Source organism: Hipposideros armiger, unplaced genomic scaffold (genome assembly GCF_001890085.2).
Source record: "Hipposideros armiger isolate ML-2016 unplaced genomic scaffold, ASM189008v1 scaffold_366, whole genome shotgun sequence".
Classification (NCBI taxonomy): domain Eukaryota; kingdom Metazoa; phylum Chordata; class Mammalia; order Chiroptera; family Hipposideridae; genus Hipposideros; species Hipposideros armiger.
The window spans coordinates 417,951-440,654 of NW_017731716.1; the positions used below are offsets into that span (position 1 = coordinate 417,951).

Here is a 22,704-nt window from a genome sequence, read left to right on the forward strand (position 1 = left end):
GTCATGTAAGAGTTGGGTCGCACTTTGTGTCTGAAAGACTGCCTCATAGGGTTTTAGTAATTGAAAGAGATTATGTTGTATAGTCTACAGTGTTGGGCATAATGTAAGTGCCCAGCAAATGTTGACTCAGAAATAAAGGGAGGTGTGGAGAATGTAGATCAGCAACCTGGAAAACATTTCTAAAACATCCAATTATCTAGTGCCCTATTTACTGATGATAAAATTGAGGTCCAGAGAAATTGGGGTCTCATCCAAAGCCATACAATTGCAGAGTCAGTGCTAAGCTCTGAGTGTCTCAAATCCTACCCAGTCACTACTGATATTTCCTTTCACCATATCCATCTATGTAGAAGTCAGACGAATTATAAAAAATTCTTATCTAATCATTGATACTGTTGCTACAGTAACTCTGTTAGGTAATTTGATTAGACATTAATTTATGTTGTGCGTACCTCTCAAATCTAGCCATTTATTTCATAATCAGGTTTTACTAAGTAGTTTTTAATGATAAGGAGTAATGAGGATATTTGCATTTGTTTTAACTTATCATCAATAGTAGTGATTTTGAAGGTTAATTGTTTTAGAGCACTTTGTGAACCAGACATTTTTACACTTGATCTTAACCAAAAGGCCGAGAAGTGATGAACCAGACATTTTTATAGATTTATAATTTTATAAATTTATAAAATTTTATAATTTTATAAATACAGATTTATAATTTTATAAATCTATAAAAATAGATTTGAGGTGTACCTTATTTGCTGCTGCTTCTAGATTCTCAACTTTTATTTGCCCTATAATAGTGAAAATTCACATAAGTTTTAAAGTCCTTTCCCATGTGGTTTATAAAGTAACACGTTTATGATATAACAGCGATATGATGTATTAACTTACAAGTTAATCATGAAGTTGAAATTTTNACCACATAGTTGGCGGGTGGCATAGGGCCTTTGTTTTTATTTTACAATTTATAGTTTAGTCGAACAACCTAAGATTGAAAAATATAAAAGCTGAAATGACCCATATTTTATATTTTATTCATTTATAGTCTAACCATGGCATCTTACTGAACATGGTATATATTTCTTTCATATGGTGCTTACTCTGCAACAAAAGAGATGGCAGACTATCACACTAGCCATGAAAGAAAGTGAGGTATTGTTAGTTGTTGAGAATGGGGGAACGCTGTGGGCCAGGAGTATAATTTCTCTTCATCCTTGGGGATTGTATTATATACTTGACTATAGGAAAGGTACTTAAGCAGTGAATAGAATTCTTATTCTGGTTTTGTTAGGTACCCCCTAAGCTACCTTTTTATTTATTGATCCCATCTCTTGCTAGAGTTTAGACTAAAGAATGTTACTAAATTTAATTTAGCCCGTGCTTCTGTTTGCATCTTTGGAGCAGTATTCTGAGACCAAATTTTTGTTTTTCTGCTTTATCATGGATGATACTGATTTATGTTACTGGGTGTGTGTTTCTGTGGGAAGGAAGGATATATATACAGTGTATAAATACATCTATTAAAATCTGCTTCGTGGCTTTTAAATTTTCTATCCAATCACCTCTTAGGCATTTATGTAAGGTATTGATGAACACTAATATACTATTTTCTCTCCTCAAATACTCTTTTCACCATTATCTTATATTCTATATAGCATTTACTTAAGGAGCTCAAAGCAACTCAAAGATTAAAAAACTATCCAGTATTAATGATATTATTGAACGTCTGTTGGGCTTTGAGATAGATTTAGGAATTTCTACTCTCAGACAGCAGATTTGCTAAAATTTTTATTTTCCATATGTAAGGAATTGTACATATGGTATGTAAGGAATTGTAGTCATTCTTTGTTATATACGTACTACACTCATTTATTTTTTCCACCTAAATCTAAAATAATTTAGATTATTCTGGTCAATGATGTGAGTACTTTCCCTCGTTTCTTTATCTGTATTGTTAGCCATTTATTCTGTGAGCATTTATATTGAGTGTATATAATAGGTGTATCAGGTTATAGGATTATAAATATAATTAGTTTAACTGATGAATTTTAATCTCTTTTTTTTGTATTAGTAATTTGCTTTGAGTTTCCCCCTCATTGCAGTTGATTAAGTTTTTCAAGAGTTACTGAACAGTGTTTTCTATTTAGTTTTTATTTGTAGAAAATAGGATTTTCAGCAGTTATATCCTATTTTTAAGGTTTGGCGCCTATTATAATGCTTGGATGCTAACAAGAAGTGAAATTTAAATGATAGTAAATTACACATTGAACCAATGTATACTGTAATTTTAGGTTTCTATTTGTGTACGTCTTTACCAATTCTAGTAATTTAAAATGAATACATGCTTACCAAAATTATCAGGAATACAGACTTTTTATAGGAAGAGTCCTTATTTTGACATTTGTTATAACTGAAGATTGCTAAAGTTTGTGCGGGTAGGGAGAACCATTGGCTTGGAATATGTATGTATAACATGCTTAGAGAGAAGATACTTAGCTTTACCTTAGAGAAAATGGAATTAGCTACATATATGAATTTTCCTGTGAAGGGAAAATTAATGGTTTGAAATTGGAAGTAGGAAGTTAGAATTATTTTCTGCTATATTTTTTGTCCTCATCTAATAAAGCTGGAAATAGAATTAGTGGGATTAAAGGAAGTATTGAAAACTACATGAACTAATTTAGTAAATTGATGAATTTAATTAACTTACAAATGAGGCATGTATGAGGTTATTGAACCTCACGATTCTCTAGCTCAAAGAAGTTTGGATTATCGTTAGGAAACAACCAACCACAGGTAGATTTTACCTTTCTGCAATATATTGATACATATTCTACTTGAAGATACTTAATATAGGACTACTTAAAGTGAACTCAAATTTTATACCAAATAATGGAAGGAAAAAGATTTGATGAAAGCTTTATCTTGAAACATTAAACCAACAGTTATGAAAATAAGTTTTAGTTTACTCTTAACAAAACTTAGTTTGTAATCACAGCTGTAAATAAGTTCTTAGAATGAACAGAGAATGAATCAAGTTTTTGGGCTTTTGGAGTGTGTAATTTTTACCACAAAATTATTTGGTAGCACAAAACATCTTTTATTTCATGATTGAATTTCCCAATGGATCATATATAATGTCCCTTTACAAAAAATGCCCAAGGGTTTTATTTACTGTTTCCAGTGGCTTCTCTTAATCTTTGGGGATCAGATATTTTGTTTGAAGTGCCTGTTGGATCTTTGTTGGAGTAATTCTCAAACATCACTCACAACATTAAACATACAAAACTCTATATTATTAGGAAGATTTGCAATTTTGCATCGTGGTTGATTTGTATTGTTTTATTTGGATATATCTCTATCTCCAGCTATAACTAGATCTATTTAGTTATAGTTTTAATTTATTATTTTTCAAAGTGAGGGACAATTTAGATAGCTTCCAGGAAACACAATTTGCAATTTAGACAGAACATGACTTAACTCCTATCATTGAATCTATATTACTGGAATTTATTGGTCTGTGTATATGGCTGTACTCATACTGTTAGTAAATTCCTTCTGTCTTTTCAATTATTTAAACTGAGGTTGAAATACTACTTGGCATCCTCAAGTAGGATAGAAATCTTACTGATACATTCCTTTAAATGCAAAATGTCGTATGATGGAAAGAGTCAGACCTTCATGGTCAGACCTGAATTTCAATCTATAACCCTGCACAATTTATTTAATAATACTTCTAAGCCTCAGTTGCCGCGTGTATATAATGCAGGTAATAAATACTTTATAGGGTTGTTGTGGTTAGTGATAATGTATACAGAGTACTTGCAGNAGTTAAATTTTAGTTTGATCTTATTGCTTTTCACCAAGGCAAATGATATAATTAGCACATGAATCTCTCTCCTCGAGCCAAGAGTCTATTAATAGTACCTGCAGTGATGTCTAATAGATATTTATTGAAAGATTGAATTAGAGCAGGTGATGATTAAGAATAAGTGTATATTTGTCTCTGAATTTCCATAATTGTAAAAGAAGGAAAAAATAACATTGCATTAGAAAGATGAGACTGAATAAAAACTTTTTCCTGTTGAAGTAGCATATATTCAATAAACATTAATAATTTGACTTTATGATTCTCTGCTTATACCCTCCAAAGGGTGCAAAGTGCTGAATGCTTTAAGTCTTAAAAAACTTAGGAGAAAGTGAGAAGAGACTCAGGATTTCCCAGGCTTAACATTTAAGCTATTACCCTTCTTTGGATCAGTCTATTTTTATCTTCCCAGGTAACTACTGATTTTAGAGTTTTAAATAAAACCCCAAACCAGCAGCATAATTCACCCACTTATCAACAATAAAAAACAAAAAAAACCTCAAACTGCACATGACTTTAAGTGCATTTCAAATATCCAGTGGTTAATTCTGCCAAGAGAACCGCCCTCTTTTCTTTCTTTTTGTAGCCAGTCCTTCCCCCTGCAGAAGTAGCTCCATTTGGTATGGGCAACAAGCAAAAGCCTGGAACAATAAACAGGCAGAAGGAAGGCAGTAGTGCCTGAGTATTAGTAGCCTAGTTACAGATTTCACTGCGTCAGACTGCTCCACACCCAGAAGACGTCAGGTGACTTCAGTCCTGCTGCAGTTGTGCAGCAGAGGAGACTGCAGACTTCGCCTGGAAACGGATATTTCATGTCTCAGGGGGTAGATTTCTGCAGTTACAGCTTTTCTGTTGGTATGCATGATTGATAATTGCATCCGGAGGGCAGATTGTGATAAGAGATGGACGGTCAGAAGAAAAATTGGAAGGACAAGGGTATATCTGTTTTTTACCTTCTATTCAATTCTTTTTTTATGTGACCAGTAATTTCTATGAACAAGTTTTGCAATTTAGATATATTTTGGATTGAAAATGAAACCTATGACTGGTTGAAGAGTAAAGAATTAAAACAGCTATTTCGAATGTGTTTTTACATTTGGTTATATATGAGAAAATGTCATTCTGCTCTGTTTCTCTGGCATTCGATTTAGTCTTTGCAGTCCTGTCGTTAATTAGATTATATTATTTAATCTTGCACATNTTTTTTTTTTACTTTTAATCTTCACATTTTTAATCTTCACGTAGGAAAGTCTAACTATATTATTCACTTATAGTTTCATTTTTACATTTAATTCTGATCTGTTTAAAATTGATTTTGAATTCTGGTCATAGATATTTTGTCTCACATGCTCTTGTTGTTGGTGGTGTTTTCCTCTTACCATCATACTCTCTCATCTAGTTCTCTAACACCAGGCAACAATCCTAGGGAACACAGAAAATGAGAACCCAGTTTTTGTCAGATTGCATACCCTGGGTTGGACAATCAACTGTACTGTGGGCATTGGTGCCATCTAGTGTTGTAGATAGAAAATGAGGTCTATGGGATGCTCTATAATTGACCATATGGAATATATTCAGTGGGGAAGAGAAATGTAGTGAGCTGTGGGTATTTGCTTCACACTAAAAATGACTTTAAAAATGATTTTATAAAAGGATTTTCAATTTTGACACATGGTACTGAGTCAAACAAATGCTTGAATCATGCTATTACAAACATTGTGAAATGACCTTAGAGATTGCCTCAAACCTGTGCACTTTAATGAAAAGTTTTAAAAGATTTGTTCAGAGCTTAATGACAATGTTTTAATGCTAAATTTAAAATGCTTTGGATCTTTTGGAATAGCTGTATATTTACTTTAGATTATAACATAAGTCAGCATTTATATAGTTTTCATTGAACACTTTGAATTTCTTTACGGAGTTTAATATTCATTTTTAGAAGTTCATATGAAATTCCTTATAGACTATAAAATGCTCGTTATTCTTTGCCATTTTAACTTGTATTGTCATTCATTTTCTAGACTAAAGTCTTTCTCCATGTCTTAAGGTTCAATTCAGTAGTTAATATTGAAGTGCTATAATTTAGTCCATAGAGGGCAATATCTTACAGCATATGATATTAAACAGCATTGTTTAATACCTTTCAGTTAATGAAACGTATGTTTCATTTCATACTTTTGTATACCTCAGAATAATTAAATTTTGAAGTAAGTTTAAAACTACTGTGTAGCTATAATTGTTTTATTTTTAAAAAAGAACCCTGCTCTCTATTGCCACAAAGTAGAAATCATTACTTTAGCTATATGAGCAATCCCCAACTCAGAGAACAGCACTTTCAATCCAAATGACTGCCCCTCTTCCACCTTATTTCCCTTTATCTCTAAACATTGTAAAGAAAACAAGCAAAATAGAAAGTTGAGTTCTGGGATTCAGAAGTAGAGGAAGGGAAGAAATGGAAAAGGGGAAGATCTTGGGAGAGCTGGCTGGGGCAATCTTAGAGCTTACATATTGCTGCCTATTCCAAAATAGCCCTCTACTGTCTGAAATCCTTCCACTTAGATTCAAACCAAACACACGCACACACACACACACACATTTTTTTATTTTTTAGGAATTGATTTAATCGTATAATTTTCCTACTAATGAGGTAAGTACACTAAGCATATGAGATTTTTTATTTGAGATATGAGGAGGAGAAGAAGAACCGAGAGAGTATGTAGGTAATTTTAGAGCTTGGTACCCTTTGGAAAGGAGTTAGGNCATCCCCGATTCCTTTTAGAGGGGAATGGTATTAGAGATCAAGAGTTGGATGTAATTGTGCTCCTTGCTACTTTGGAAGCTTTCCATTTTAGCCCTTTCAGTGGATAAAGCTAAGAAAAGCTTATATATGCATACATATAAATAAATGTAAGCACATACACATACTTAGGAAATCATGAGTTTCCACAGATACCTCCAATTCTAATCCATTCCCAGAGGATTCTTTCTTCCCTCATTTCATGTTTGTATGGTCATTTTATAGTGAGAAGGATCCCTGGCTCCTAACACCACCAATACATTTAACTCATTTGTTTAACCCTTGAATACATCTAAAATAGTTTTAGAATGCTCACTAATATTATAATAAACATAATAAAAGAATTCAGGATCATTTTGCAAATCTCTCTCTCCCAGCCCTGCCCAAGATTGAATGTGTGTGGTCACAGACAAGTGACTTGGATTAGTTTCCCCCACCCCCTCTTCCTTTTCCCTTTCCCCACCTTTAGTGTGGTTATAAAATTCATTTGAAATACAGTTAGATTGTTTCAGTTTGCTTTCAATTTTAGGTTTTCATTCTCTCTGTTTAGGAGGTTTTTAACTTGAGAATTTTGAAATTCTGAGAAAAGCTGAATTCTCATTTTACCTGAAAAAGGGAGACTGCCATTTATGGACAACTAAGCACAAGCACTTTCACCTATTCATCTCATTTAGTCTTAACCATAATCTGAAAAATCATTTTATGGATGACAAAATTTAAGTCTAAAGACATTAAGTAACTTTCCCAAGTTTACATAGTAAATTATATAGTAAGGATAATGCTTCTGAGGTCCTACAGTGTTTCAGACACTGAGCTAACTTTCTTATTTGTATTATACAATTCCACAAGGAAGATCTTTTTTCCAGCAGGTGAGGAACTGGGATTCCAACGTAGACTTTGTCCCCTTCTCAGTAAGTAGTTCCTCTATTTTTGAATGAGTGGTTGTCTTAAATTTAGCGATAACCAAAGAGCTGCTGCTTTCATTACATACCTGTTGTGTTAGGGGCATTAACCAATGCAAGACATTTTTTAAAAGTCAAGAAAGCTGGTTACCATGTACATTTTCTCACATGGCCTTCAATACGCAGGGATATCAGATTTAGGGTAGTGTTCTGCTTCCATGGAGAGACTGAATAACCCTGTTGTGGACAACTGCTACCTTTGAGGTTGGTAGTTCACTGGTGAAGAAAGGTGCCAACGTCTCCCATCCAAACCACTGAGATCTTGACTTAATGATAGTGATTGCTTAATATATTTGTTGATCGGTTTGCCACTAATGCGCAGAATATTTTCAGTTCATAGTCAGAATATAGATTGTGTTTTGCTGACCTGTTGAAACTATTGGTGAATGAAGTGTAAACCAATACAAGTTGATTATCTGATGTCTAGGAATAATGAAGTAGTANACAGTAAGACTTGATTAACAATAGCTGGTAATAAAATTGAACAATTATAACACTATACAGTAATAAAAGTGATGGGAATGTGGTCACTTGTTCTGGGGACCCCGTGCTGAAGTCTTTCTGCAGGCTCAGTGCATTCTGGCTCTGCACTGCGATTGACTGCAGGTAACTGACACCATGGAAAGCAAAACCATGGATAAGTCCGGACTACTGTGTTTTCATAGAAAACTCAAGATTAAGGAAGAAGAGCATAAAACCTGCAATGTGGAGATGCACAGCACCAGGAAAGACAGGGCGTTATAGTCAGAGCAGTGAAAGAGAATATTATAGTTTAACTGATATTAAGGGGGAAGAGAATTTTCAAAAAGTGAGTGGTTCAACACTGCAGAGAAGCTGTTGAATATGAAAACTGAGAAATGGTGGTAGACCCTGTTGAATTTTAGAAATGTGTATAACACTATGCATTTTTACTGGTGCTTTTTGGATTTGGCAGTTACCATGCTATAGGTGACCTTTGAGAGAAGTTTCTGTAGGGTAGGGCCAGAAATGTTTCTCTAGCACTAGAGTTCAGTTTGACTATACCTTAGGACAAACTGGCTTTGGACAATTCCTGGAGCATACTTCCTTGCAGAGGTTCCTGGAAGGGCCCCTGACCTTAACTTTCAATAAGCCACTTTCCATTTCTTTGAAAGCTTAAGATTACAGAGTATATGGGTATAGGTGTATGCACACACTGACATTCAGGTAGAGGGGATCAGGGGTCTTGCTGCTTAAAATAAATGTCTTTCTTAACCCCTGGGAATATGCCAAAAAATGCCTGAGAAAGGAACTTGGCATTAACCAATGGAGAGACTTGTTGATTGGAGGAAGGCTCCTGCTTGCAATTCTAAATTTAGTTGAAACCCAATGTTTAGGCAATCATCACTTCATACAGAGTGGTTTTGTTGTATATTTTTAACAGCGTGTATGTGTTGGGGGGTAAATATGGTACATTGTTTTCTGTAATAATCTTTCTTCCACTAATGGGGAAACACCTTTCATTTTAAAAATATTCCACATTGTTTTAATGACTACAGTATTCTAAGTATGTAGTATTAATTCCATAGTTAAATATTCAGGTTATTCCTAAAGTTTTTGCAAGTATAAACAATGCTAAAATAAGTACAATTGAATATACCTTTGTTTTTTACTCGTGATTATTTCCAAATAAATTGCTGGGTGATAGTATTTAGGCTTTTGGTTCATGTTGCAAAACTGCCCTCCAGAAAGATTGTACAAATTATTTTGAGCAATCTGTGTTATAGGAGTGTCTGTCCTGAAACCTCAGCCAAGATTAAATATTACATACGCATTCCTGATGGTTTTAACTCTTTCTGAGATGGCGATGTTGTCAGTTTTAAGTAAATTACTTGATGAGAACCAGGTTTATATTTAAAAAGAATTTTGCAAATGTTTTCTCCTATATATGGTTTAGTGTCCTGTGTGGATAAGTAATGGGAGCAATGGTGGAACTATCCTTGTGGTTTTCTTTCTTTACCCAAGTCTGGGTACTCCTAACTCCTCACCAGGGCTCCTGATTGGTTTTCCACTAAGTCCTGTGTGGCTGCAACCATAGAACTCAGGGGTTTTTTTCTTTACTTTTCAAATAGAGTTTATACTGTCTATCCTGGACTTCTAAAAGGCACCCATGGCCTAGTCCCAAGCTTTATAACCCCATCTCTCTTACTTTGTCTCTAGCCACATTGAAAAACTTGTTCCTTCAACATGCCTGGTTTTTGCATTTACTTGTGTTTCTCTCTGTCTTTAGGATGCCCTTCGCCCTGTTTCCTTTTGCCCAGTTGTACTTATCACAGGCCCAGTCCTCACTGAGGTGTTCTCTCAGGTGGAGGTGATCCAGGGTTCCTCACAACTGCCATCTCTTGGTTTTTATTTTGTGCCTTCTATTACAGTTATTTATATCTTGGCTCTTTTTTCCAGATTGTAAATTTCTTGAAGGCAGAAAACAGTGGTGGCTTCATCACTGGGTCTCCTCATTGACTCCACAACTTCTCAATAAAGTAAAAGGCTGAAAGCTCTGGTGTGAAGCCAGGTTTACTCCTGGCCTTGAACCCTATGCTGCATACATTCTTGGAAANGATCATTCCTATTTTATATACACATTTTATAGATGAAGAAACTGAAGTGTAAAGGGATTTAGTGAATTCCTGAGGTCACACAGCTAGTAAATTACAGAGCCAGTATTTGAATATAGGTGATCAGCTCCAGCACCTAAGTGCTGTCTGTCTTACATAAGCCATGGCTGGGGCCTGGGGAGCCTCCCAGGGGTTATGTTCCCAGGGGCTGTCTTTATCATTGCTTCCCCTGACCTCTCACTGTACCCTGTTTTTAAAACCTACATTAATTCTTAGAACCATTGCCTGCAGACTTCTAATTAGGCCTGCACTGTTAGGTTTTCTAGATCCTACCCATTCTTCAAGACCCAGCTCATTTTGTCTTTCACAAAGTCTTTTAAAATTTCCTCCAGGTTTTGTTGTGTTTTTTGTGTTTTGTTTTGTTTGTTTGATTTTTTCCTTTTCTGAATTCTCACAACAGTGCAATATTTACTTTATAATTTTATTGACATTGTATGTCTTATCGTCTCCCTAGAATTGTAGTGCTTTAGAGTTGGACAGGGCCTTGAAGAAAAGTCTGGGTACCCATGGCTGAGGTTTTCTAATTGAGTGTGCTAGGTTGAGTTTCTTGAACAGTATCAACTCACGTTTGCTGAAGGTCAGAAAACTATTAGCATTGCTGTTATCTCTTTATTCAATATGACATTCATGATGCCATTTTTACAGCATAGATATGCTATTTCAGTTCTGGTGAGTTTGCAGTTGTCCTAGCATATTGGTACAATAGTAGAATCTAGTTGAATAGAAAAAAACTGATGAAGTTGTTCTTAGGCAGGGTTGGAACGAACTTGAGATGGGGAAAATTTGAATAAACCGTTGAAACAGGGTTTGAAAACAAAGTGTTAAATCATAATAGAATTTTAAATTAATAGCATTCAAATCAAATCACATATAGCAGAATGGAATAAATATTCCCTAAACATAATAAATGTTGTTGAATTCCTGTTCTGTGCCAGACATTGAGCTAGGCATTTAAAATATCTTAATCAGTATTCACATATATGCTAACAGGAATTCAGGGTTTCATAGTAATAACTAGCATTTTACATTTCATATACATAACTTCCCCACAGAAGTACCCATAAGAGTAAAGGAAAGTCCAGGTACCTTAGAGGACCTGGGGATCAAGACTAAAGCAGAGCCTAGAAATGTGATTTTTCTTTGTCACCTCCTTTATCTTAAAAATTAACAGGTATTTAAAATGAGTATATCCATGTTTATTTTACTATAAGCATGCATTCCACCCCCCACCCCCCAACACACACACCAATTCACAGTCCACAGAGAGATGAGTTAGGTTTTGCTTGTGAATTTGGGAGCCCTTTGGCACACTGCAGGATTCTCCTCAGGTTGTACATGACCCGATCTTGAGACCACAGATCTGTGGTTACTTGATCCCCACTGTGGCCCTGTGACCCACCGTAGGCCAAGAACAAACTTGCTAAGTTCGGTTTTGACTCCTTACTATTAATAAACATTATATAACGGTGTAACACATTCAGTTTTTCTTTTTTTTGACACCTAAATTTTTATGGTATTACCTATATTTATCTACTCCTAGAGGGAAGTAGCTTTTCAGGTAATCTAAAGGCTGTTTTTCTCTGTCTTTTGCTTTGTGGGAAATTTTTGTTTTAATGATAGCCAGTTTAAGTTTCAACTTAATGTTGAGTTTCTTAAAGAGAGATCTCTTAAAAGCAGAGCTGTAAAACTCGTATGTGTAGTTTTCAGTAGTTGAAATTTCTCAGCATTTTTTGAATTAGTGGTTTTTCTGCAGAGAAATATATTTTTGTGTCACTGAAGGATCTCATCTTTAGTGACTGTGTTAAGATGTTCTTTCTATTGCTTTGAGTATATTGTCATGCATTGTATGAAGATGACCTCAAGATGATTTTTAAGAAAACTCTTGTTTTGGATTAGAAGTCTGCTATGTTCGGTTTGAGAGATTTAATATTCTTTTATAGCCAGAATGATTTGGACATGTGGGAAATAGATTTCCATGAAAAGCATTTTATAGTAAATAGAAATAGATGCAGGTATTATACTAATATACAGCTTAGAGCGGTTTAAAATGTATTGTAGTTTATAAAGTTAATCTTTCTGTAACATTTTAGGTTTGGGTTTCACTTTATCTAGATACCTTTTTATTTTTTGTGGGTGGAGCAAAATATACATGTGTCGAATCCAAACGGATAAACTAACGTTCTAATTTCAGATTTCTTCTTTTTCCATTTGTAGTTGTTGACCTCCTGTACTGGAGAGACATTAAGAAGACTGGAGTGGTGTTTGGTGCCAGCCTGTTCCTGCTCCTTTCCCTGACAGTATTCAGCATTGTGAGTGTAACGGCCTACATTGCCCTGGCCCTGCTCTCTGTGACTATCAGCTTTAGGGTGTATAAGGGTGTGATCCAAGCTATCCAGAAATCAGATGAAGGCCACCCATTCAGGTGAGATGTCTGGGAAACAAGGCGCACTTTGGCAACACTGTAAACAGGATTGGGGTAGAGACTTCATTCTACTATCAGTAGAGTTACAGGCATTGTTTTACTGCTTAAAGATAATTGCAAATTTTTGTTAAAAAGCTAGACCAAGAGCATCTGCTTTTGAGATTTGCTGAAGGTCATTTCATAGGCTCATGATGGAAAAACCTGGATTTATATAGCACTAGCCTAACTATACTACATATTAGTAATATTTATTTATTAGAAGTAGGTATCGGTTATCTAATTTTACTTTGATGGAAGCTATATCTTTTTAACATGGTTAAGGTTGATGAGAGTTACATTTTGTTATTGCTTACATTTTATGCTATCTGATACTAGAAATACCTTTCTGTCCAATAGTACTTTTTTCTGTTCTGCTTTCTCATCATGCCTGTATCTTTTCTTACCATTTCTTCTTTATCTAGTTTTTTCTTCTCATTTCTTAAGGCGTTATTTTTGTATTATCCTTTGGAGAGCTCCTTTATTTCAGCATCTGCATGTCTCTAAATTATCATCATCTGCCCTTATTTTTTTTACTCATACACGCTAGCATTATATATCTAATTGCTAATGGGACACACCTTATCTTGAGTCTTCTGCCCTCACTTCATGCTCAGCATGTTTTTTACCTTTTTAAAAATTGGAATATAATTCACATATTATAAAATAGTGGTTTTAGTATATTCGCAGAATTGAACAACCATCACCATCCTAATTCTAGACATTTTCATCACATCAAAAAGATACTTTGTACCCATTAGCAATCATTCCCCACCCAGCCCCTGACAACCACTAACTCATCATGCCTTTAAATGAACCTTTTTTCTCAAACTTGTCAGTCTGTATCAGTAGCACCACTGTTATCCTAATTTCAGGCTCCCAGTTTTTATGTAATCTTTTATTTCCATCTCATGTAAAGAAAATAACTAAATTTTGTTGTTTTCCGTGCGTCCTCAGTCTACACTAGGTGTCCATAAACTACAGTCATGGGCCGAATCCAGTCTGCTTCCAGCTTTTGTAAATAAAGTTTTATTGGAACACAGCCATACTCAGTTACTTATCTGCTTACATGCTTTCGTAGCAGAGTTAAGTAGTTGTGACAGAGACCATAATGAAATTCAAAGCCTAAAGTACTAGCTTTTTACAGAAAAAGTTTGCCTACCCCTGGCTGGACTTCATTTGTTACCACTTTGGCTTCTGGCTACCTCAGATTACTTTTTTACTCTTACAGATGCTGTCAGATTAATTTTTCTCAAATAGCACCTTATTTTTAGGCATAGGGGCTTTCTGTTCATGATAGGATGAAATCCAGATATCTTTGTCTTGTCTCTCATTTACCCCTTCTAGGGATTTTGTGCCCATTTTCATGCTGCCTTTTTAGCTCCCCAGATGCCCAAATCTATCATACATACGCTTTATTTGGTTCTGTGTTTGCTTTCAAGACCCAGCTCTTTGAAGAGCCTTCCCTAACTGGCTCAAAATGACGTGAAAATTCATTTCCTGTTACACTTAGTATGGCTTTGAAATGTTCTCTAATTGTTTTGTATACAACATCATTTTTTTTCAAATAAGGGTTGTGAACATTTAAAAACTATTCTGGCAAGACAAGTATCTATTTGGTCACAAATGAGTATGCAAACTATCTAGAACATTATCAAGTTGATGTTACTGGGTAAACCTAAATTGATTTTTGAACTTTACAAGAGACCTATTAAATTATTTTGCTTGTTGCTTCTGTCTAGCATTCTCTCCATATTGATGAAGTAATGATGTTACATAAGTTTTGGGGAGAGACCAACATTTATTAAATGGTTCTTATGTGTCTGGCCTTTTATGTACAGCCTTAATTTTCTTCACAACTCGATGAGATAGATGGTGTCACTCCCATCTTACAGAGGAGGAAACACACTTGCAGTACATTAACTTGGAATTGCCGCTTCAAAATGGCAGGGCCAATGTCATGCAGCAAATCATAAAGGAATATGATTTTTAATTAGTTATATTGAAATAGTTAATATTGTCAAACCAAAACTTCTAAATTATCTACAATATAAATTTTATACATCGTTGGATTTTAAAGAAGACTTTTGGAAAAAGCTAGTGATTGATTTCTATATTCTTTATTTTCTTAGAAACACTTTATTCTTAGCTCAAAGGCTAAGTCATTATAATCATTGTAAATTCAGTCAGCATGCCAGTTTAAGCCTGTTGGACAGTTTTCCCAAGTTCTCCAGTCGTACTTGTGAAGATGATATCATACAGTGAATATGTAATACCTTTGGTCATTGAAAAAGAGCTACGGCAGTGCATTAAAGTCACATAGATATATGTTGAATGAATGTAAAATCCCACAGGACGTCATTGACGGAGAGTGCTGCCTTCACGCTTGCTGGCCAGGCATCTTGTCTCCAGCAAAAGCAAAACCAGAACACCAAAGTTATATCAGCCACTTTTCTGTATTTCTGAAAGCTGCATAAATCAATTATTGCTGATTTATGGGAATTTGTAAATCTTTGACCATTATTAACTTGATAATAAATTAATATTTGTTGGTTAATAATAACAAACTGTGTGCTAGATCATTGTACTAGTAAAAATATATTCCTGGTCCTTAAGAGTTTATACCCTATTACGAAGAATGTACAGATATACATATGTCCATATTTCAAGGCTGGATATGGAAAGCACTGTAAGAAGAATACATACGAAAGCATCGTTAGAGTTGCAAAGTAGGGTCTTGGAGAAAAGAAAGCAGAGGAGGCTTCATGTATGGGTGGGATTTGAGGTGGTGCTTACTGGCTGGATATGCTGTCACCAAAGGTGGATTGGGCAAACTATGATTAACAAAGTTACTAAGATTGAAAATGTTTGATGAATGGCTCATTTTTGGTTGCAACAGAGTAAGTAGTGGGAAATAAGGTTGGAAAGATTTAGGAGTGCTCTGGTTGAAAGTTGGGACCATGGAATCACAGAATATGTGAGCCCGATGGGATTTCGGAAGATGTATTTCTCTAATTTTATACAGAATTGGAACTATGACCCAAAGAAGTTAAATGCCTTTTGCAAGGTTACATAGCTAGGTAATAGCAGGTCTCCGAACTCCCACCTGAGTTCAACCTAAATAGCACTATCTAAGATAGCTGGAATAAAACTAATGTGCCACTGGCTGAAGGGACTGGATTAGGATGGAGACAGAGACTTGTTTGGAAACTGATAGAATATTCCAATTTATAAATAATGAGCACTTCAACTAGAGTGTTTGCATAGTGAATATAGAAACGAGGAGACATTTGGGGCATATTGCAGAGGTAAAACTATGGAGAAAAGGAGTTAATCAAAGAAGACTGTTATTTCTAGTGTAAGTAATTAATGTCCACTGACATGGGGAAGTAAGTGATGAGGAAGGACTGAATTCTGATTTGGCTCTACTCTGCCAAAATAAGATGGCTTCTTTGAAACGATAACTAATGAAGCAATTCCTTTCATTTTCATTCCTGCAGACTTGACCCGCCCCCCCACTCCACCCCCGTTAGAGTTGTCTTCTTAAATTTAACAATTCCAGCTATCTCAGTATAGATTAGGGCATCTAAATGGACAGTAACTATTATGTTTTACTGGGATTGCTGCTATACTTTTGACAGCCATTTCACCATCTGGGACTTGACATTTTGGGCAGTTTTCCCTCAAGATTAGGCTGAGAGAGTGTAGTATTTGGAAATGAATAGGATCTTTGTTTGGAAAACTTGATGTCAACTTGAAAAAAAAATCCATAATAATGACTACCATTTATTGAGTACGTCTTTGTATCTGATTTGTGATCAGTACTTTACTCATTGAATCTTTGTGATAATCTCCATTTTATAAATGAGGAAACTGAAGTTTAGAGGGAAGACTAACTTTTCAAAGTTACATAGCCAGGTGGCAGAGCTTAAGATTCAGATTCAGGTCAGTCGAGCTTCAAAGCATATCCTTTTTTCTATGCTCGTCAGCTGACAGTACATATCAATGACTACCCTTTGCTTGGTGAATTTTTACATCATGCTTCATTTGGAAACAGAAGGCTTTTATAGTAAAATTTTTTATTAATGTCTACTTTTATAGATATGTAATTGTTGAATGACAGACATCCAGAGGAAATCACTCCAATCAGTGACAGTTATGATGTGTTGTGTTTTCTAGGGCATATTTGAAATCTGAAGTTGCTATATCTGAGGAGTTGGTTCAGAAATACAGTAATTCTGCCCTTGGTCATGTGAACTGCACAATAAAAGAACTCAGGCGCCTCTTCTTAGTTGATGATTTAGTTGATTCTCTGAAGGTAAGTTTATTTACTTTTCATTTTTTACATACCCAGAATTTAATATTGAAAGAGTTAGTGTCAAACTCTTTTTCTAAATTAAAATGAATGATAAAGATGCAATGAAATCATGTTATAGTAAACTTGGGTTTTAAAATTCAGGATCCACTCAAATATTTAAGATAGAGGAAAGTACTTTTCTTTTTTATAGAAAAATAAGTTATAATAAAGTCATCATACTTTTTGAAATCATAAAAATTAAAAGTGAGAAAATTAAAGGAAATTTTTACAATAAGAGTAAAAAGATTGTCCAATAGATTAAGTACCAGATATGATTTAACCTGTTCGACTTTGTTGTAGAGCCTAGCACTTAATTTCTTACCTTGTGTGTGATTCATATACACACATAAGCTATTTCATATCTTGGACTCTTTCTTAGCATGTTTATTCTGTTAAAGCTTTGATATTCCGAAACACCTCACCTAATCTTCAGTAAGTAATTGTTGGAAGTTTTTCTTTACTTTTTGGATCTTGCGACATAGCAGCTGTTGTTCAGACGGACTCAAGCCACTAAACAATCATGTAACATGAGCCCAAGCACTTGGACTTTGGGACTTTAGTGCTTTTCCTTTATGTAGAACTTGCCATTCATGTTTTTTGTGTGATTGCCTGCTTCAGACAGACTTGTTTCCAGTCTAAGCCTGTGTAGAAATGCACTATGGTAGTGATTATCATAAGTTTTCTTTTCCGAGAGTAATGCACTGGTTTACAATTTATCACGCAAGCCAAGGATATCATAGCAATAGGATGATTGGGCCTTTAGATCCAGTGAAACAATTTCTGAACTGATCAGAATAGGTTTAAATGCCCAAACTTTTTTTAACAAACATCTTAACCTTAATAAGCCAGTAGATGGACTCTATTTTCAGCTGTGTGTTTTTCTCAGTTTAAGACTTGGAACCCCAATTAGTTACTAATACATTAATGGTAAACAATTTAGTTTCCTTATTATCTCTTTTGTATAGAGTGCTTGCATTTAGTGATTGATTCTGTGCTTTAAGGACAGTCTGTAAATAAAAAGATCATGGTTATGTTATTTGTGATGTTTGATTAATTGGTTTCTAAAGGAAACAAAAATATTTTGGAGTAAATGAAATAGAATCTTTGACATATGGGTCCTAGAAGAAACCAGTTCCTATTCACTGACGTGATAATTGCTATGTATATAGCTTGACTTGGGGTGTAGAGCATGTATAAAGAATTATTGAGGAGAAAGGACGAGTGCAGTTTAAGATGAAGGGTTTGTGGGTGGAAATTGTGAAGAAACACTATAAATGATACAGAGCTTCAAACAAGAAAGAACCATCTCTGAATTTAGCAGTCAAAAATTGGTGTTGAGGTGACTTCAAGTACAGGCAACATGAAGCTTGACAGAAGAGAGTCACTGTTTTTGTGGACTTAATAAAAATTGCAATAGATATAAACCAAATGTTATCCTTCATGTTTGCATAGTATAGCTATGAAGGCAGCTGTGTATGCCTGTAATTTAACATTTTTCTTGAGACAAGAGGCATTCTTGGAAGAAATCTGTTTAAAAATAAAATAAAAAACAAATTGATCTGGGAATCATTCCTTATGTTCCAGTTTTTACAAGTTTGAGTTTAAGGTTTCCACTTGCCTTTAATCAAAAGAAAACTTATTTGTTCTTTCAGAATTTACTGTCATCGATATACACAGTCCTATGTGTAGACAGTGATATAGGTGTGGAAATGAAGGCTAGAGGAGTGAGAAAATAGAGGAGGCCTGATTAAATACTTTAGAAACCTTTTAAATGTTTTATACAGATGTTTGAAAGTAGGATAGTAGGCAATTTTATGAATAAATTACTTTTATGATATAAAGAATTCCTTTTTGCTGTTAAATCTCATTTTTAAATTTGTTTTGGAAATTACCTTAGTTTTTATAGGGTTTTTTTAAGCAATTATGTTATTCATGAGGATGCTAACATAAATGAGAAAAACTGAACTTGATAAATTCTTGCCTTGAGTAACTTTGCTAATTTGAAAGTAGCGGAATGAGATTTGAAAGTAGCGGAATGAGATAGATGTACTTTCTGGAACGCTTTATTTTTATGAAGTTTTCTTATATTTTTAAAACATTCTTTGTTTCTTAATATTGGGGGGGGAAAGGCTTGCGTTAAAATTTTGATTTACTACTTTTTCTCCTTAAGTATTAGCAGTGCTTTTGAAAAGAAAAAGTAGAAAATTTATATGAATGGCTTTCCTGAGGAATGTTTTTTGGAAAGTGCAGAGCTCAAGGATAGCTGGTTGTTGACTGCAGAGCTCAAGGATAGCTGGTTGGTGACTTCCCCAGAAGGCAGTTCTTTCAGGGCTCTAAATAAGTAACAGTTGTTTCAACATGTTAGCACTTAGAAGGAACTCTGCATTTAGGTATCAAAACTGGTTGGGGAAAAAGAATAAGGCAGGTGGGGATCCTTTTCTCCAGATGCAGAGGCGCTGGGTCCGAGGCGCTGGGCGATTCAGGTGCGCACACTGGTAACACACACACGGTAACGCACACTGATAAACCTTGTGGTTCTGCTACATGCGGGGCCTTTAGTTAAATCTTTTCTTAATGTCATTGTGTATTTATAGTACAGAGTCCATGTGTTTGTTTCCACAGATTAAGGGTACTCTAGAACACAGCATATTTGCTTAAAACGTCTCTTATTGAAAAAAGCTGATAAAACTTGACATTCTTGGCTCTTTTTAAAAAAGACTTAACAGTATTTCCTTTCTAGAGAGTTCCTTGAGCATTTGCTGCTCTTAACCCCTCACAGTTTTTGTCTGTATAGATAGTATTTTTTAAAAGAGAATGATGTTTTCTTCTGACTTTATTACTTTTTGCCTTTTAGCCACAGCAGAGTTAGGAGAGTCTTATTATATTCTCTCTCCCTAAAGTAAGCAAAAAAATGGTTTTCTTAATTCTCTTTTTCCTCCCTACCTTTTCAATGTAAAGGAAAAATCAATTTGCCTTGTTAGACTGATTTATTTTATTTCCTTATATTCAGATTTTAAATCTGGAAAGTTTGCCAATAAATAGCCCTAATCTCTCCAGCTTTCAGATGAATTTGTGGAACACTGAGTTTTAATTTTATAGGAACCAGTTTTTAATTGGAATTACTTTAATTTTGTATGATTCATAGTTAGAAAAATGGAAATTACCCTAATTTCAAGAATTCATGCAGTGGGAATTAAGTCTCCTTTTTTTTTTTTTTTTTCATTTAGAAAGCAGACATATCAGTCTCTGTAACTCATTTAAAAATAATAGCCTTTAAACTAAAATTTTAAAGCGATTTCTCTATAACTCATTGTCTTCATAAATGTTTGGTGCCCTCAAATTTATATAATCCACATTTCTAGATTCTGGGTCACAATTACCACTACTTCTATTTGAAACCTTCTTCCTGAGAAATTGAACATTTTAGAGCCACTATTGTTAATATGTGAAACTTCTCCTTGCTTATTACCTTTTGTGGGGCGGTGTGTGGGAGGAGCCTATTCTTTCAGATATGATCAAAGAAATAACCAAACTCCAAGGTTCGTTAGGCCTTATGAGAAAGACCTGATGTGAGATGGTGGTAATCATTGTGCTGGGTTTAGGTTTCCTTCTGGTGGTTGACTTGGACAAATGTGTTCTGCAGATTTCTCCTTTTAAATTCTGTGTACTCATTCCATTTGTTTTGCTCCTTTGCAGTTAACTACATCTAAGTCCTAGAGAAGATTTCAGGTGTCCATAGGTTGAGCACCTACCCATTTCCCAAAGGATTAATTCTAGTGAAATATTATGGGCAAAATGACTGACAGTATATTCTGAATTCCATTTTTGAGAACTTAATTCAAACTTTAGTATAGAATTTTACCTCAGCCAAATATTTGACCAATCCTCAGGCTTTGTTTTAAATATTACATTTTGTAAAGTGAGTTTGTTCCATCCAATGCCAGAGTTACGGTTGGGGGAAGAAAATGAATGAAAGGGAAGTAAAAGAAGGAGGTTCTCTAGTAAAATTAAGTTACAAAAGCTGTGTATGAATGCTTTTCTTGGAGAGCCTAATGTCAGTTTATTAGTACCTGAGAAGTCAGAAGAAGGCTGGATAACTTTATTTGACCTAGTATTTGTCAACTTGTTTAAATAACACCCATTGCCACCGGAAAACTAGTATAAGATAGTTGAATAAACTTAAACCACCTTGTTAAGGTTTAATTCTATTTCTGTGATTGGCCTCTGTGTAAGGGATCTTGGATAGGGGCTCTTGTTTTAAAAACAGTGGTCCTCGGTCTTGGCTGCACATTGGAACCACCCGGGGAGCTATAAAATTTTACTGATACCTGGGACGGGGGAGCAGAGGGGACACTATCCCCTGAAACTGTGTTAATTTCTCTGGAGAAATCACGCTTTTTAAAAGTTGCAGCATTAAGCTATAAAATCTGGGCTATCATTTCTCCCCACTCCCACTCTCCTCCTATGATAATAAAGAAAAGCATATGACAGTCTCTGCTGGGCTCAGCTTTGGGGCTTCTTAAAGCTCTTGAGTCTTACTAAAGGTTCCTCCTGTCTTTTGAAACCTCAAATCCTAAGAAAAATTCTAAAAATGTCATCTACTAGATACTAAGACCAGGTGTTTTGGGCAAATGTTCTTTTTTTCTCACATGGCTTTGGGTGATAAAGAGTAGATTCTGTATGATAGTAGTTCTGTGATTTTCAGTGAAAATGTAAAAATTGTTTATAAGAAAATTTCTACCTATAGTTGCCTATAGTTGCCTGATGATCAGGTAACTATCATGTTCTAGAATACAGCGTTAAATCTGAGAGTGAACCAAAAAAAAGGCCTGAACTCCAGAAATAGCTGACCCAAAAGAACATTAAAATCTAGCCCTCAGGTGCTTATGAGGTTATTAACATACACACTTTGACAGTTTCCTTTCTGGTTTCTTTGGCTCACAGAAAACTTAGAAGGGAAGTGGGCTGAGGAAAATGTAGAGATAGTCGAAGTGATATTAATGAATGAGGCTGAAGATGTCAAAAAAAGGTCAAATACTTTTCAGTGTTTAAAAATGCAGAAAAAGTTTGAAAATGTCAGAATTGCCCAAGTAATTTTGGAAGTTCTGTTAAACACCCTCCCTCCATTTTCTTTAGAAATGGCCTCTGCCCCCACAGAGACATCATCTAACGAAAATCTGCACAGTTAAATTTAATTCCTTATTCCCCTGGACAGAAAACAAACAAGACATGGCCCTTGCCCTCTTCCGGTATTTATGAGACCTCATGCCCTTTGGCCCGCTTTCCTCCAGCCTCAGATGGGAGCTTTGACTTCCGGTAATTTGCATTGGCCCTAATGCTGCAAAGTATTTGCCATGGAATAGCATAGAATTTGTAGGTCCCAAGTGAGAGCTGCCGTTTTGTATTTTTTTAGAAGTGTTTATTAACCTTTTTTCTGCCTCTGTGATAGCATACACATTTGTGATGGATTCTCGGTAATGGTTCCTCGGTAGGTGGTTCTGTAGTACAGCAGAGCAGATAGATTCTGGAGCGAGATACACCTGAGATCACTGTGACCGGTCTGGCAACCTGCTTCATCTTTCTGCATCTCGGTTTCCTCTTCTGTGGGGATAACAGCAACACTTAA

The 22,704-nt window shown here is 35.1% G+C and overlaps 2 protein-coding genes across 4 annotated transcripts in view; one reads left to right on the top strand and one right to left on the bottom strand.

Moving 5' to 3' along the window:
- RTN4 (reticulon 4) overlaps window positions 1–22,704 on the top strand; it is a 73,533-nt gene that overhangs the window by 45,877 nt on the left and 4,952 nt on the right. For 2 of the 3 annotated variants that reach the window (XM_019662105.1, XM_019662106.1), the window contains 2 exons: window positions 12,478–12,685; window positions 16,901–17,039. In XM_019662105.1, the coding sequence (XP_019517650.1) occupies window positions 12,478–12,685; window positions 16,901–17,039 (347 nt within the window). Of the gene's footprint in view, window positions 1–4,486; window positions 4,808–12,477; window positions 12,686–16,900; window positions 17,040–22,704 lie in introns of those variants that run through there. The other variant, XM_019662107.1, reaches the window with a different exon arrangement.
- The window catches only part of EML6 (EMAP like 6), a 282,005-nt gene continuing 276,564 nt past the window's right edge, over window positions 17,264–22,704 (bottom strand). The window contains exon 45 of the transcript XR_002126189.1: window positions 17,264–22,679. The gene's annotated coding sequence lies outside the window, so the exon portion shown is untranslated. The remainder of the gene's footprint in view (window positions 22,680–22,704) is intronic.